Raw genomic sequence first — 16,684 nt, forward strand, 5'->3', positions numbered from 1 at the left:
GCATATCTTCGGACTGTGGGAGGAAACCGGAACATCTGGAGGAAACCCACGGGAAGAACGTGCAGACTTCTCATAGACAGTGGCCCAGGCCGGGAATCGAACCTGGGACCCTGGAGCTGTGAAGCAACTTTAACTACATCTTTATGTAGCCCAAACCAATAAAAACGTTTTGTGTTTTAGCTTGAGTTTTCTTTACTTTCAAATGACCTCGTGCTGCTCGCAACACCTCCTTTCTATATTCTACTGGCAATACTACTTGATGAACTTCTGCCCATTTTTCATCCGCCTGAATGTGTAACGGTCTCCCATTTTCTCATCATTTTCAAGGGAATAACATTCTGGTATTCACTCTGATTCCTCTTCCGTGTATGCTTCCTGGTTTATCCATTTTATTTTCCTCTTTCTGTTGTAACTCTGCCAACTTTCCTGAAAATATACTAAAAACTAAAAATATCTGCCTCATCTTCCACCTGATCTTGTTCTTTTTCTTTTTTTAAAAAAATTATTTTTATTCAAATTTTTGTCAAAAACATAATTTTTTGCATAACCGGTCGCAACAATTAACATAACAAAATAAATGTTAACCATATATACAGATAAAACAACAAAACGACGTAAGAATCCCCCCCCCCCCCCCCCCCCCCCCAAGATGCTGCTGACCTTTACTGCTCGCCTAGAAAGTCGAGGAACGGCGGCCACCTCTGAGAGAACCCATCATGGACCCTCTCAAGGCAAACTTTATTTTCTCGAGACTGAGAAACCCAGCCATGTCACTAACCCAGGTCTCTACACTCGGGGGCTTCGAGTCCCTCCACATTAACAAGATCCGTCTCTGGGCTACCAGGGAGGCAAAGGCCGGAACATTGGCCTCTTTCGCTTCCTGAACTCCCAAATCGTCTGACACACCAAAGATCGCTATCTCTGGACTCGGCACCACCCGCGTGTCAAGATCTTGGACATTGGCTTAGCAAAACCCTGCCAGAATCCCTTAAGAGCTGGGCAGGGCTTCCCGCACACCTCGAACATTTATCCTCAACCCCAAAGAGCTTGCTCATCCTGGTTGCTGTCATGTGTGCCCGGTGGACCACCTTAAACTGGATTATGCTAAGCCTGGCAGATGGAGAAGAATTGACCCTGTTTAGGGCATCCACCCACAGGCCCGCATCCAGCTCCCCGCCTAGCTCCTCCTCCCATTTGCCCTTAAGTTTCTCCACTGGGGCTTCCTCCGCCTCCTGAAGTTCCTGGTAGAGGTCCGACACCTTCCCCTCCCCTACCCAGCTGCCGGAGACCACCCCGTCCTGTATCCTGCGTGGGGGTAGCAGCAGAAATGGTAACACCTGTTTTTTGAGAAAGGCGCGTACCTGAAGGTATCTGAAAGCATTTCCAGGGGGCAAACTGAATTTCTCCTCCAGCGCTTTCAGCCTGGGAAAGGTCCCATCTATGAACAGGTCCCCGATCCTTTTAATGCCTGCCCTATGCCAGCTTTGAAACCCTCCGTCTATCTTACCCGGGGCAAATCTGTGATTGTTTCGTACCAGGGTCCAGACTGAGGCTCCCTCTGTGCCTTCTCCACTGACCCCAGATCTTTAATGCCGCCACCACCACCGGACAGGCTGGCGAGAATGGCAGAGGTGCCGTTACAAGTGCCCCTAGGCTGGTACCTTTGCATGAGGCTGCCTCTAACTGCTCCCACGCACCCTCTGGCAATATTCCTCCCAAACTACATAATTCCTGTTATGAGCCAGGGTTTAGAAATCTCAAAATATATTCTGGAATTCACCTGACCAAAACTGTTTGTTGAATTTGGCTAGGATGTGCACAAGAGTCTGTCTTTCAGGTCTTATTCTTCAGACCTCTTTGGCGCTTTTAATTAAAAAAAACAAGCTTTATTCTAAGAATTTAGTTAACATTTGTATAAACACACAGCAAGAATGTTTATCAAGTACAAACACAAAGACACAAACACAGCTACAGTAATCTATGTATAACCCTTACTGAATTCCCCCTTAACTGTTCCAAATCAAAAATCAAGTAAAACCAGGAGCTCCTTTTCAAAAGTGTAGCCCAGCACACGGCATTCTCACTGGTATAAGACTGTTGTTAGTGATACTCTGTTCTCCTTTTCACCAGCTGGTTTGAATTCCTTCCAGAAAGCAATTATCTCTTTTTAAGTTACCAAGCAGGCTGGAAACAGCTTTTAAAATGAAGATAGAGAGACACTGCTTTCAACCTGTGCAGTTCAAACCAGTCCAAACTCAAAGTGAAAGTAAAAACTCAGAGCCACAGTCCAGCTCCATCCACACAATGATATCACTGAAGCCATGTGATAAGACAAAAACCTTTCTTAAAAGGACACTCACATGACACTCCTTATCTATTCCCATCAAAGATTGACTTGCTCAGGTATCTCTTAAAATTCGGACTTTTCCTACTCCTGGTACACATAAGTAAACTTTACCCATTCAAGTGAATTCTTTAACAGGATCTGGCACCTTCTTATCAAGTACCTCTTGATCAGGCGGTACATTCTTTTGCATCTACTTCGCTTCACTTGGGCTTTCCTTTATAATTTTAACAAAATGATCCTGTTATATCACATCAGCCTTCCCAGTGCTTTTTATTAAACCCCCAACACTGACTTTACATGGCCTAGTTTACTGCAGTAAAAACATCTGAAACTTTTCATGTCTCTTCCACACTCCTGGATTTCTTTTTTAATCTTGAGGTACATTATCCTTATTATCTCCCATTAGATCTCCTTTACCTCTACCACCTGGGTTTTTCTCTCACCCCAGTTTCTATCCCTCTCAGGCTGAAACTGATGTCGGAAACCAAAGTTTGATTTATGAACTAATTCATAATCATCTGCCATTTCTGCTGCTTATCTCGCAGTTTTAACCCTCTGCTCTTCCACATGAGTTCTCACTACATCAGGAATTTAATTTTTAAACTCCAAAATGATCATTTCTCTATAGACTTTTGGTCTATTTTCAAAGCCCTTATCCACCTGTCAAAATTATTCTGTTTGATCCTTACAAACTCTGTATGTTTGATCAGTTTCTTTAAATTTCTAAACCTTTGTCTGTAGGCTTCAGACACTAGTTCATATGCACCTAAGATGGATTTATTCACCTCCTTATACGTCCCAGATACCTCCTCTGATAGTGATGCAAACACTTTGCTAGCTCTACCTACCAACGTTGTTTAAATCAGTAATACCCACATGTCTTGTGGCCATTTCATTTGTTTAGCCACTGTCTTAAAATGAATTGTCACTGTTTGAACATAAAGATCCCCACCAAGCCTTTAACTACGAAGTTCTTGAGTACCCAATTGTTTTTTTTTAATTCAGGGGCAATTTAGCGTGGCCAATCCACCTAACCTGCACATCTTTGCATTGTGGGGGTGAAACCCACACAGACGCGGAGAAAATGTGCAAACTCCACATGGGCAGTGACCCAGGATTCCAACCCGGGTCCTCAGCGCTGCAGTCCAAGTGCTAACCACTGTGCCATGTGCCGCCCCTTTTTCCATGTTCAAGCTGTTTCATTTGTAATTCTTGCCAGTTCCAGTGATTCTGACTGTGACTCAGGCAAGTTTAAATGCTCAGGTACTGCTGCAATTACCCCTTTCTTCCGTACTTTGTCAGGCAATGTTAACTGCAATGTTTTTGTCATTTCAAAAAGCCTTGTTTTCGCATCATTTGTAAGGTATTGCGCGTGACCTTCTCCACCCCCAAACATGTCTGAGCCTCTGAAAGAGCCATTGTCCACAGCAGACTCCCTATTTAAACTTGAAAACAACACCTGAAAAACAAACACAAATATGCTCACCCCTCACTGTCCAGGAGTTCACTAAGCCAACCCAATCACAGAAGATCGACCTTTATCAGACAAGCCCCCAATTTTGTTATGGGCCAGGGCTTAGAAACTCCAAAGTATATTATGGAGTTCACCTGACCTACAACCTTTTATGTTGAATTTGGCTAAGATGAGCTCAAAGCCCTCGCTTCAGGTGTGATTCAGCAGACTCCCAAGACACTTTAATCAAACAAGCTTTATTCTAAGGATATAGTTAACATACAAACACAGGAAGAATTTTTCTCAATTACAAGCATAAAGACACCACACAGCTACAGTAATCTATGCATAACACTTAATGAATTGTCCTTTTAACTGTTCCAATTCAATCACAAAATCATTTAAACCCAAACCCCTTTTCATGGGCGTGGTCCAGCACACTGGGTTCCCAGTTGAATAGGACTGGTCTTTTTCCTGAAATTCTGATCCAGTTCCAAACAGATTTAAACTCCTGGAAAATAACTATCCTTAAAGTTACCAAGGCAGTTAATCACACCCAATGTGCTATTTACTGGAACAGCCTTTTAAAATGAAAACTAAGACAGACAGAGAAAGTACTTATTTTCTCTATCTGTAGTCCACAGCAGACAAACTGAAACCCCCTCTCACCTCACGGCCGCAAATTACATCAAGTCACACGATGAGAGACTAAACCTTTCTGAAAGGGACATAATAATGGCACTTTCCAAATCCATCACCATCTAGAAGGACAAAAGGTGCAGCAAACATCTAGAGAACACCTACCACCTTAACGTTCCCCACCAGCCCTGATACCAAACCCAACTGGAAAATATATCAGCCATTCCTGCACTGTTGTTCGGTCATAATCCTGGAACCAGCTAACTTTCTCTCTTTCTCTTCCCCTTCTCTCTCTCTCTTCCCCGTCTCTCTTTCCCTCCCCCGTCTCTCTTTCCCTCCCCCGTCTCTCTTTCCCTCCCCCGTCTCTCTTTCCCTCCCCCGTCTCTCTTTCCCTCCCCCGTCTCTCTTTCCCTCCCCCGTCTCTCTTTCCCTCCCCCGTCTCTCTTTCCTCCCCCGTCTCTCTTTCCCTCCCCGTCTCTCTTTCCCTCCCCCGTCTCTCTTTCCCTCCCCCGTCTCTCTTTCCCTCCCCCGTCTCTCTTTCCCTCCCCCGTCTCTCTTTCCCTCCCCCCGTCTCTCTTTCCCTCCCCCGTCTCTCTTTCCCTCCCCCGTCTCTCTTTCCCTCCCCCGTCTCTCTTTCCCTCCCCCGTCTCTCTTTCCCTCCCCCGTCTCTCTTTCCCTCCCCCGTCTCCTTTCCTCCCCCGTCTCTCTTTCCCTCCCCGTCTCCCTTTCCCTCCCCCGTCTCCCTTCCCTCCCCCGTCTCCCTTTCCCTCCCCCGTCTCCCTTTCCCTCCCCCGTCTCCCTTTCCCTCCCCCGTCTCTCTTTCCCTCCCCCGTCTCGCTTTCCCTCCCCCGTCTCTCTTTCCCTCCCCCGTCTCTCTTCCCTCCCCCGTCTCTCTTTCCCTCCCCCGTCTCTCTTTCCCTCCCCCGTCTCTCTTTCCCTCCCCCGTCTCTCTTTCCCTCCCCCGTCTCTCTTTCCCTCCCCCGTCTCTCTTTCCCTCCCCCGTCTCTCTTTCCCTCCCCCGTCTCTCTTTCCCTCCCCCGTCTCTCTTTCCCTCCCCCGTCTCTCTTTCCCCCCCCGTCTCTCTTTCCCTCCCCCGTCTCTCTTTCCCTCCCCCGTCTCTCTTTCCCTCCCCCGTCTCTCTTCCCTCCCCGTCTCTCTTCCCTCCCCCGTCTCTCTTTCCCTCCCCCGTCTCTCTTTCCCTCCCCCGTCTCTCTTTCCCTCCCCCGTCTCTCTTTCCCTCCCCCGTCTCTCTTTCCCTCCCCCGTCTCTCTTTCCCTCCCCCGTCTCTCTTTCCCTCCCCCGTCTCTCTTTCCCTCCCCCGTCTCTCTTTCCCTCCCCCGTCTCTCTTTCCCTCCCCCGTCTCTCTTTCCCTCCCCGTCTCTCTTTCCCTCCCCGTCTCTCTTTCCCTCCCCGTCTCTCTTTCCCTCCCCCGTCTCTCTTTCCCTCCCCCGTCTCTCTTCCCTCCCCCGTCTCTCTTTCCCTCCCCCGTCTCTCTTTCCCTCCCCCGTCTCTCTTTCCCTCCCCCGTCTCTCTTTCCCTCCCCCGTCTCTCTTTCCCTCCCCCGTCTCTCTTTCCCTCCCCCCGTCTCTCTTTCCCTCCCCGTCTCTCTTTCCCTCCCCCGTCTCTCTTTCCCTCCCCCGTCTCTCTTTCCCTCCCCCGTCTCTCTTTCCCTCCCCCGTCTCTCTTTCCCTCCCCCGTCTCTCTTTCCCTCCCCCGTCTCTCTTCCCTCCCCCGTCTCTCTTTCCCTCCCCCGTCTCTCTTTCCCTCCCCCGTCTCTCTTTCCCTCCCCCGTCTCTCTTTCCCTCCCCCGTCTCTCTTTCCCTCCCCCGTCTCTCTTTCCCTCCCCCGTCTCTCTTTCCCTCCCCCGTCTCTCTTTCCCTCCCCCGTCTCTCTTTCCCCCCCCCGTCTCTCTTTCCCTCCCCCGTCTCTCTTTCCCTCCCCCGTCTCTCTTTCCCTCCCCCGTCTCTCTTTCCCTCCCCCGTCTCTCTTTCCCTCCCCCGTCTCTCTTCCCTCCCCCGTCTCTCTTTCCCTCCCCCGTCTCTCTTTCCCTCCCCGTCTCTCTTTCCCTCCCCCGTCTCTCTTTCCCTCCCCCGTCTCTCTTTCCCTCCCCCGTCTCTCTTTCCCATCCCCCGTCTCTCTTTCCCTCCCCCGTCTCTCTTTCCCTCCCCCGTCTCTCTTTCCCTCCCCCGTCTCTCTTTTCCCTCCCCCGTCTCTCTTTCCCTCCCCCGTCTCTCTATCTCCCCCCGTCTCTCTATCTCCCCCCGTCTCTCTATCTCCCCCCGTCTCTCTATCTCCCCCCGTCTCTCTATCTCCCCCCGTCTCTCTCTTTCCCTCCCCCGTCCTCTTCCCCCCCCCGTCTCTCTTCCCTCCCCCGTCTCTCTTTCCCTCCCCCGTCTCTCTTTCCCTCCCCCCGTCTCTCTTCCTCCCCCGTCTCTCTTTCGCCTCCCCGTCTCTCTTTCCCTCCCCCGTCTCTCTTTCCCTCCCCCGTCTCTCTTTCCCTCCCCCGTCTCTCTTTCCCTCCCCCGTCTCTCTTTCCCTCCCCCGTCTCTCTTTCCCTCCCCCGTCTCTCTTTCCCTCCCCCGTCTCTCTTTCCCCCCCCGTCTCTCTTTCCCTCCCCCGTCTCTCTTTCCCTCCCCCGTCTCTCTTTCCCTCCCCCGTCTCTCTTTCCCTCCCCCGTCTCTCTTTCCCTCCCCCGTCTCTCTTTCCCTCCCCCGTCTCTCTTTCCCTCCCCCGTCTCTCTTTCCCTCCCCCGTCTCTCTTTCCCTCCCCCGCCCCCTGATATTATTTCTCTCCCTTCTGAAAGGCCCAAGAGATTCATGAGAAGATTCGCAAGTGGCTCAAGGACCATGTCTCTGAGGACGTATCGAAGTGTTGCCGTATAATTTACGGAGGTGGGTGCGTTTGAGCGTCTCTTCGAGCGTGAGCAAAATCCGGCCTTCCTTCAGCTGGCACCCAAGGAGGGCTGGCGGAGAGATTTAAATCCAACAGCGCCCTGTACTTGAATTAGGGAGCACGGAATTCCTGTTCTGAATGGAAAATCGCCCGCGGGTGGTTTTTGAGGATAGTCAAAGGGGGTAGATGCAGAGCGAGCTGCCATCGACACAGTGGGTTGAAACCCTCTCTTCTCTGTTCCTCCCTATTCCTTCGAAATGCTGACCTATGAACCTGCGCGTTGGGCAGATTTGGCCCTGAAGGGAATCTGGGGGGATACTGTGGGTGCTGCTATTATTGACAAACTTAGTTATTTCTTTTTCTGTCCCGGACCTCCCCAACCACCCACCCACTGACTCTCACATCCCCGCCTTTTCACCCCCTCCCCACAACTCGTTTGGTCTCTCTCTCTCTCTTTCCCCCCCCTTCCCTCGCTCGCTCGGTCCTCCCCCTTCCCTCGCTCGCTCGGTCCTCCCCCTTCCCTCGCTCGCTCGGTCCTCCCCTTTCCCTCGCTCGCTCGGTCCTCCCCTTTCCCTCGCTCGCTCGGTCCTCCCCTTTCCCTCGCTCGCTCGGTCCTCCCCTTTCCCTCGCTCGCTCGGTCCTCCCCTTTCCCTCGCTCGCTCGGTCCTCCCCTTTCCCTCGCTCGCTCGGTCCTCCCCTTTCCCTCGCTCGCTCGGTCCTCCCCTTTCCCTCGCTCGCTCGGTCCTCCCCTTTCCCTCGCTCGCTCGGTCCTCCCCTTTCCCTCGCTCGCTCGGTCCTCCCCTTTCCCTCGCTCGCTCGGTTTCCCCCCCCCCCTCCCCTTTCCCTCGCTCGCTCGGTTTCCCCCCCCCCTCCCCTTTCCCTCGCTCGCTCGGTTCCCCCCTCTCCCCTATCCCCCACCTCACTCTCCCCGTGTCTTTATCTTTTCTCAGGTTCGGTCACAGCCGGGACCTGTGCGGAACTGGCCTGCATGGGCGATGTGGATGGATTCCTCGTGGGCGGTGCCTCCTTGAAGCCGGAGTTTGTGGACATCATCAATGCCAAACAGTAGTCGGGCAGGTGTCCAGGCTGCAGAGAAGTGAGAGGGGGTGGGGGGCTGGGCCCAGAAATCAGGCCCCATCTCCGGGAAAGTGCGTCACCGAGGGTCATTGGACAGGCCCGCACCCCCCCCCCCCCCCCCCCCCCCCCCCCCAAAACCCCCGGTGTCCCTCCCTGTGTGTGTATGTCGCTCTCTCTCACTGTCTCTTTCACAGTCTCCCTCCCTGTGTGTGTTCTGCTCTCTCTCTGCGTATGTGTGTGTGTCTCTTTCTCTCTGTATCTCACTCTCTCCCTCCCTGTGTGTGTGTCTTTCTCTCTGTCTCTTTCTGTATCGGGAGGGAAGGGAAGATGAGGTGCGACCCTCCTCTGGGGAGTTCACTTTACGCCTTTGTTTTGGACCAGGGGAGATATTTGCCCCCCCTCCCTCTGGTGATGTCAGAACTGCATGTTCAATAGATGGAGGATTGCTGGCTCCGAATTGTGAGTGGGGCCCTTCTGTGGCAGAAGACATGAGGAGTTGGGAAAGGGAAGGAGAGAAAGAGAGACATCGCCATCCTCATCCCAGGCACTTCCTGACACCTTAGCTGATTGAAGTGCAGTTAGAGAAGAGTATATATCCTTCTTTTGGATGGGGGGGGTGGGGGGAGATCTGGTTGAGGGGCTGCAAGTTCCTCGCCTCGCACTGCTCCCCTTCTCCCTCTGTCCAATCCCCACACGCGCCGTACACCTCCCGAAGAGCAAACTCTTCATTTCTCTTACTGCCTGGGTGTGATGTGAGCCTCCAAAGTGTTGTCGGTGTTATTCCCCCCCCTCCCTTGTGAGGATGTGCTGCCATTTTCTGTGATAGTAGATAGAATATTAAATATATAGACTGAGATGGCGTCTGTGTCATATAACTTTTCCTGCACTCTCACTCTTTTCCTCCACCCCTTTCTGCCTTGGAAGTAACACATCAATTTGAATCACCCTCAACCCCACTCCATGTGGGAGCAGGTTCCACATTCTCTCCCTCTGGGAGCAGGGTCCATGTTCTCCCCCCAATCCCTGTGGGAGCGGGTTCCACATTCTCTCCCCGTGGGAGCGAGTTCCACGTTCTCCCCCAAAGTTCTGGTCTCACTCATGGAAACACCACAGCCCTGTCGGAACCCTTTGAAGGTGGTGCGCCGCGTTGCCAATGTATGTGAAAAGGGGAGCTGGCTGTTTCTTGTTCTGGGTGAGAGATGAGTTGAGTTCTGATGAAACCAAGATTCTGATACTCCTGTGCCAACCTGCCTGCTGCTTGACACTCATCCACCAACCTGATTGTGGGGAACCCTATGTCCCTCTCCATCTGGTCACGTGAACAGCGATCTGATGTTTGGCCTGGTGTCTGCTCTGGAATCCTGTGAAGTCTCGTGGCACCAGGTCGAACATGGCCAAGGAAACCTGTTGATTACCACGTACTGGCCACCATCAGTTGATGAATCAATACTCCTCCATGTTGAACACCATTTGGAGGAAGCACTGAGAGTGGCACGGTCACAGAATCTACTCTGGGTGGGGAGGACTTCAATGTCCATCACCAAGAGTGGCTCGGTAGTGCCACTACTGACAGCTGGCCCAGCCCTATAGGACATAACTAAAAGGCCGGTACATGCAGCAGGTGGTGTGGGAACCAACAAGAGGAAGGAACATACTCTACCTCATCCTCACTAACCTGCCTGTTACAGATGCACCTATGCATACCTATCGGTGACCACTGCATAGTCTTTGTGGAGACTACAAGTCTGGTCTTCACATTGAGGATACCGTTCATTGTGGTGTGTGGCACTACCTTCATGCTCCATTGAATCTGGACAGTGTAGAAGGAGGCAGTCTGGCCCGTCAAGTCTTCCCACCTGCCCTATCCCCATAACCATGTAACCCCAACTAACCTGCAAACCCGTAAACGCTAAACAGGCAATTGAACATGGTCAATCCACCTAACAACACATCTTTGGACTATGGGAGGAAACCGGAGCACCTGGAGGAATTCCACACAGACATGGGGAGAATGTGCAAACTTCACACAGTTGTCCAAAGGCCAGATGAGAACCTGGGGCCCTGGTTGTGCTAACTCACTATACCATTGTGTTGTGTGGCACCACCATGAAACTAAACGGGATGGAATCGGAGCAGATCTAGCAACTCCAGACGGCGCTCTTGCTGTGGGCCATCAGCAGCAGAATTGTACCCCACCACAATGTGTAACATAGCCCAGCATATCTCCCACTCTACTGTTATCGGCAACCCAGGAGATCGACCCTTGTCCAGTGAAGGCGGGCATACCAAGAAATTCAGTGATGGTACAGCACTGGGTGGCTTGCGGGAGCAATACATGATAGACAAAGCTAAGTGACTCTCGGATACAATAAGTGGCAGCGGTATACGATACAAAATGCACTCATGACTCGAGTCCCCTTTGACAGCACCTCCCAAACTCGTGACCTCTACCATCTAGAAAGAAAGGGGGGGGGGGGCAGACACGTGGGGAACGCCCACCATCTGCAATTTCTCTCTTAGAGCCCCACACACCATCCTGACTCGGAAATATATTGGCTGTTCCTTCACTCTCCCTGGGTGTCAATATCCAGGAACTGCCTCCCTACAGCGTTGTGGGTTGATCTAGCCCACAGCGGATGGCAGCAAGTTCAAGATGATGCCATCCCACTACCTTAAGTGGGGGGGGGGGGGGGGGGAGCAGCAATGAGTAGCAGGGCTGAGCTCTTAAATAGCAAAGCTAGACCAAGATCATGGTGGACATGGCAAGGGAGAAGTAGTGTCGAGCAATGAGTTGGAAAGTTGATTGTTACTGAGGGGTGAAAGTAGCAGTGAATGAGAAAGGCAAGGTCAGAGGAAACTTGAGCAATGGAGGTAGACCGAGGATGGCAAGGTGTGCAATGAGCGGTGAGTTGGAAAGAGGAGGAAGAGAAGCAGAGATGGATGAGAATATAGGGACCTGCTTAGAAGAGCGACATGAATCGAGTTTGGGGAAGAGAAGTTGGGTGAGACGGGTGGGGGAGGGACAAACCAATTGAGGCAAAGTTGACAAGATCAGGTTGTGAGTAGTGGTTAAGAAGGCATATAGTATACTTGCCTTTCTTAGCCGAGGCATAGAGTTTAAGAGCAAGGAGGTTATACTGGAACCATAGAGTATTGTGTGCAGATCCGGAATCCATTTTATAAGAGGGAAGTGATAGCTCTGGAAAGTTTGCAGAGATTTACTAGGATGTTTCCTGTGCTGGTGTGTTTTGGCAACGGAGATTGGATAGACGGGTTGTTTTCCTTTGAGCTGAGGGGGGAACATTTTGAGATATATTATGAGGGGCATAACTAGAGTAGACAGGAAGAAAACTTTCCCTTGGTTGCGGGATCAATGACACCCGGGGGCATAGATTAAGGTAAGGGGCAGGAGGTTTAAAGAGGATGTGAGGGTAATCTTTTTCACCCAGAGGGTGGTGGGAGTTTGAAACTCTCTGCCTGAAAGGGTGGTGCAGGCAGAGACCCTCATAACATTTCAGAAGCTTTTAGATGTGCACTTGCAATACCAAGGGCCTCACGGTAGCATGGTGGTTAGCATCAATGCTTCACAGCTCCAGGGTCCCAGGTTCGATTCCCGGCTGGGTCACTGTCTGTGTGGAGTCTGCACGTCCTCCCCGTGTGTGCGTGGGTTTCCTCCGGGTGCTCCGGTTTCCTCCCACAGTCCAAAGATGTGCGGGTTAGGTGGATTGGCCATGCTAAATTGCCCGTAGTGTAAGGTTAATGGGGGGATTGTTGGGTTACGGGTATACGGATTACATGGGTTTAAGTAGGGTGATCATTGCTCGGCACAACATCGAGGGCCGAAGGGCCTGTTCTGTGCTGTACTGTTCTAGATACGAAGTGCTAGAAAATGGGATTAGAATACTTGTATTGTTTCTGATCAGCGCGACCGCAATGGGCTGAAGGGCCTTTGCTGTAGACCTAACTGACCAGTGACGTGGGTGAAGGAGACAGTGTCGGTGAGGCTAAAGAGAAATGTACAGAGCTAGAAAGACAGACCTATATAGATAGGCAGAGATTGAGATAGATACAGAGGAAAAAATTGGTTGTGAGGATGGAGGAATGAGGGAGAGATATTTGTTTGGAGAGAGAACAATTTACCTCTAGGTAGAAGCAGAAGAAATGTTTATACACAGCTGAGGGAATGGTTTGGATGGATGGAATCAGACTAGTTTATAGAACAGTACAGGCCTTTCGGTCCACGATGTTGTGCTGACCATTTATCCTAATCTAAGATCAACCTAACCTACGCCTCTTCAATTTACTGCTTTCCATGTGCCTGTCCAAGAGTCGCTTAAATGTCCCTAATGACTCTGACTCCACCACCTCTGCTGGCAGTGCATTCCATGCACCCACCAGTCTCTGTGTAAAGAACCTACCTCTGACATCTCCCCTATACCTTCCTCCAATCACCTTAAAATTATGTCCACTCATGACAGTCATCTCTGCCCTGGGGAAAAGTCTCTGACTATCCACTCTATCCATGCCTCTCATCACCTTGTACAACTCTTATCAAGTCACCTCCCTTCCTTTACAAGATGATCAGAGGATTAGATAGGGTGGACATTGAGAGCCTTTTTCCTCAGATGGTGATGTCCAGCATGAGGGGACATAGCTTTAAATTGAGGGGAGATAGATATAGGACAGCTGTCAGAGGTAGGTTCTTTACTCAGAGTAGTAAGGGAGTGGAATGCCCTGCCTGCAGCAGTTGTGGACTCGCCAACACTAAACGCATCCAAATGGTCATTGGATAGGCATATGGACGATAAGGGAATAGTGTAGAGGGGTTTCACAGGACAGCGCAACATCGAGGGCCGAAGGGCCTGTACTGCGCAGTAATGTTCTATGTTCTTCGCTCCAGTGAGAAAAGCTCTCGCTCCCTCAAGCTTTCTTCAGGAGAAATGCCCTCCAGTCCATGCAGCATCCTGGTAAATCTCCTCTGTACCCTCTCCAAAGCATCCACATCCTTCCTATAATGAGGTGACCAGAACTGGTCACAGTATTCCAAGTGTGGTCTTACAAGGGTTTTATAAAGCTGCAGCAAAACCTCGCGGCTCTTAAACTCAATCCCTCTGTTAATGAAAGCCAACAAAGCATACACCTTTTTAACAACGCCATCAACCTGGTGACAATTTGAGGGATCTATGTATGTGGACATTAAGATCCCTCTATTCCTCCACACTTCCAGGAATCCTGCCTTTAACCCTGTATTCAGCATTCAAATTCCACCTTCCAAAATGAATCACTTCACATTTATCAAGGTTGAACTCCGTCTGCCACTTCTCAGTCCAGCTCTGCATCCTGTCAACGTCTGTTGTAACCTGCAACAGCCCTCGACGCCATCTACAAATCCACCAATCTTTGTGTCATCGGCAAACTTAGTAACCCACCCTTCCACTTCCTCATCCAAGTCATTTATAAAAACCACAAAGAGCAGAGGTCCCAGAACAGATCCTTGCGGGACGCCACTGGTCACCGATCTACAGACTGAATATTTTCCATCCACTACCAGTCACTGTCTTCTTTCGGCCAGCCAATTCTGTATCCAAACAGCCAAATTTCCCTGTATCCCATGCCCCCTGACTTTCTGAATGAGCCTACCATGGGGAACCTTATCAAATGCCTGACTGAAATCCATATACACCACATCCACTGCCTGACTTTCATCAATGTGTCTTGTCACATCCTCAAAGAATTCAATGAGTCTTGTGAGGCATGACCTGCCCCTCACAAAGCTATGCTGGCTATCTTTAATCAAACTATGTTTAATCAAACAATGTTTTTCTAAATAATCATAAATCCTATCTCTCAGAATCCTTTCCAATATTTTGCTCACCACATACGTTCGACTTACTGGTCTGTAATTCCCAGGGATTTCCCTATTCCCTTTCTTGAACAGGGGAACAACCTTCACCTCCCTTCAATCATCCGGTATTACTCCAATGGAGAGTGAGGAAGAAAGATCATTGCGAACGGTGCAGCAATCTCCTCCCTCGCTTTTTGTCGTAACCTTGGGTATATCCCATCAGGCCCAGGGGACTTATAAGAACAAAGAAAAGTACAGCACAGGAACAGGCCCTTCGGCTCTCCAAGTCCATGCTGCCCGACTAAACTACAATCTTCTACACTTCCGGGGTCCGTATCCCTCTATTCCCATCCTATTCATGTATTTGTCAAGATGCCCCTTAAATGTCACTATCATCCCTGCTTCCACCACCTACTCCGCCAGTGAGTTCTAGGCACCCACTACCCTCTGTAAAAAAACTTGCCTCGTACATCTACTCTAAACCTTGCCCCTTGCACCTTAAACCTATGCCCCCTAGTAATTGACCCCTCTACCCTGGGGAAAAGCCTCTGACTAACCACTCTGTCTATGCCCCTCATAATTTTGTAGACCTCTATCAGGTCGCCCCTCAACCTCTGTCGTTCCAGTGAGAACAAACCGAGTTTATTCAACTGCTCCTTATAGCTAATGCCCTCCATACCAGGCAACATCCTGGTAAATCTCTTCTGCACCCTCTCTAAAGCCTCCACATCCTTCTGGTAGTGTGGTGACCAGAATTGGACACTATACTCCAAGTGTGGCCTAACAAAGATTCTATACAGCTGCCACATGATTTGCCAATTCTTATCCTCAATGCCCCGACCAATGAAGGCAAGCATGCCGTATGCCTTCTTGACTACCTTCTCCACCTGTTCTGCCCCTTTCAGTGACCTGTAGGCCTGTACACCTAGATCTCTCTGACTTTCAATACTCTTGAGGGTTCTACCATTCACTGTATATTACCATTCACTGCATTAGACCTTCCAAATTGCATTACCTCACATTTGTCCGGATTAAACTCCTACGAACTGTCCTGGCTTGAGACAATTCACACCTCTTTAACCTGGGGTTACCCCTATCTCTGGATCTGTGAAGATTTAATTACCCGCAAATGCTCTCATTCTAAGCATTGTCTGGCATCTTTGACTTTGTCTATATTTATGTTTCTGGAACATACCTCTTCATTCACCTGAGGAAGGAGCAGTGTTCCGAAAGCTAGTGTTTGAAACAAACCTGTTGGACTTTAACCTGGTGCTGTAAGACTTCTTACTGTAAAAATTACCAGATCATCGATGTATACCACACAATTGGGTAACCCTGAAATGACTTTGTTAGATAACTGCTGAAATGTGGCTGGTGCATTTTTATGCCAAATGGCATAACTTTGAATTGGTATATACCAACTGGAATCGCAAAAGCTGAAATCTCCTTCACCCTTTCGGATAAAGGTACCTGCCTGGATTAAGTAAATCCAGTTTGGAAATAAAAGCTGATTGTCCCACTTTCTCAATGCAATCCTCCAAAAATGGGATAGGATCAGAGTCCGTTCTTGTAACTGCATTAACCTTTCTATTAACCTTTCTAACCCACACACAACAGTTGGGTACCGTCTGGTTTTGGTACCATCACTATGGGTGAGCTCCATTGACTGAAACCCACTTCAATTATGCCATTTTTAAGCATACTCTCAATCTCTTTGTTAATCTGTGCCAGTTTTAAAGGGTCAAGTCTGTTTGATTGGAACAGCATTTCCCACATCTACATCATGTATAGCCATTTTAGTACTTCCCAAGATAAACTGTATTCCTGCACAAGATAGTTTCTCTATTACTCCTACTACCACTTCACCACTCTTCACTGGATTTTCTGCCTTACCATATATAATGGCACACAACTCCTCTCACCCAGTATTCCACATGTTACCACCTTTTCTGGCAACATTCTTCCCAAACTACATAACTCCTCATCTCTTATCATTAAAGATTGACGAGCTCCCGTATCTCTTAAAATTCTGGATTTTTGATCAAATGGTTGAAAAAGAACACGAAGAGGTGGAGGATGAGGCGGATATTGTTCATTCAGGAAAATTGGCGGAGTTACAACAGAAAGATGTAGAAATAAAACAGATGTATCAAAAACGAAGTTGCAGTTTTGGTCTCCACACTTGAGAAAGGATGTGCTAGCACTAGAGGGGGTGCAGAGAAGGTTCACTAGGCTGATTCCGGAGTTGAGGGGATTATCGTATGAGGAGAGGCTGAGTAGATTGGGATTATATTCACTGGAATATAATCCGGGGGATCTAATAGAAACATATAAAATTTTGAAGGGAATGGTAAGATAGAAGTAGAAAGGATGTTTCCACTGGTAGGTGAAAGTAGGACAAGAGGGCATAGCCTCAAGATTAGGGGGAGCA

The 16,684-nt window shown here is 49.7% G+C and overlaps 1 protein-coding gene across 1 annotated transcript in view; it reads left to right on the top strand.

Annotated features, from left to right (window-relative positions):
- Window positions 1-8,523, top strand: part of LOC119979548 (triosephosphate isomerase-like) — a 35,619-nt gene extending 27,096 nt beyond the window's left edge. Inside the window, exons 6-7 of the mRNA XM_038821947.1 lie at window positions 7,243-7,330; window positions 8,282-8,523. Of these exons, the coding sequence (XP_038677875.1) occupies window positions 7,243-7,330; window positions 8,282-8,400 (207 nt within the window). The 3' untranslated portion in view covers window positions 8,401-8,523. The remainder of the gene's footprint in view (window positions 1-7,242; window positions 7,331-8,281) is intronic.
- Window positions 8,524-16,684: the final 8,161 nt, after the last annotated feature.

Source organism: Scyliorhinus canicula, chromosome 16, assembly GCF_902713615.1.
Source record: "Scyliorhinus canicula chromosome 16, sScyCan1.1, whole genome shotgun sequence".
Lineage (NCBI taxonomy): Eukaryota > Metazoa > Chordata > Chondrichthyes > Carcharhiniformes > Scyliorhinidae > Scyliorhinus > Scyliorhinus canicula.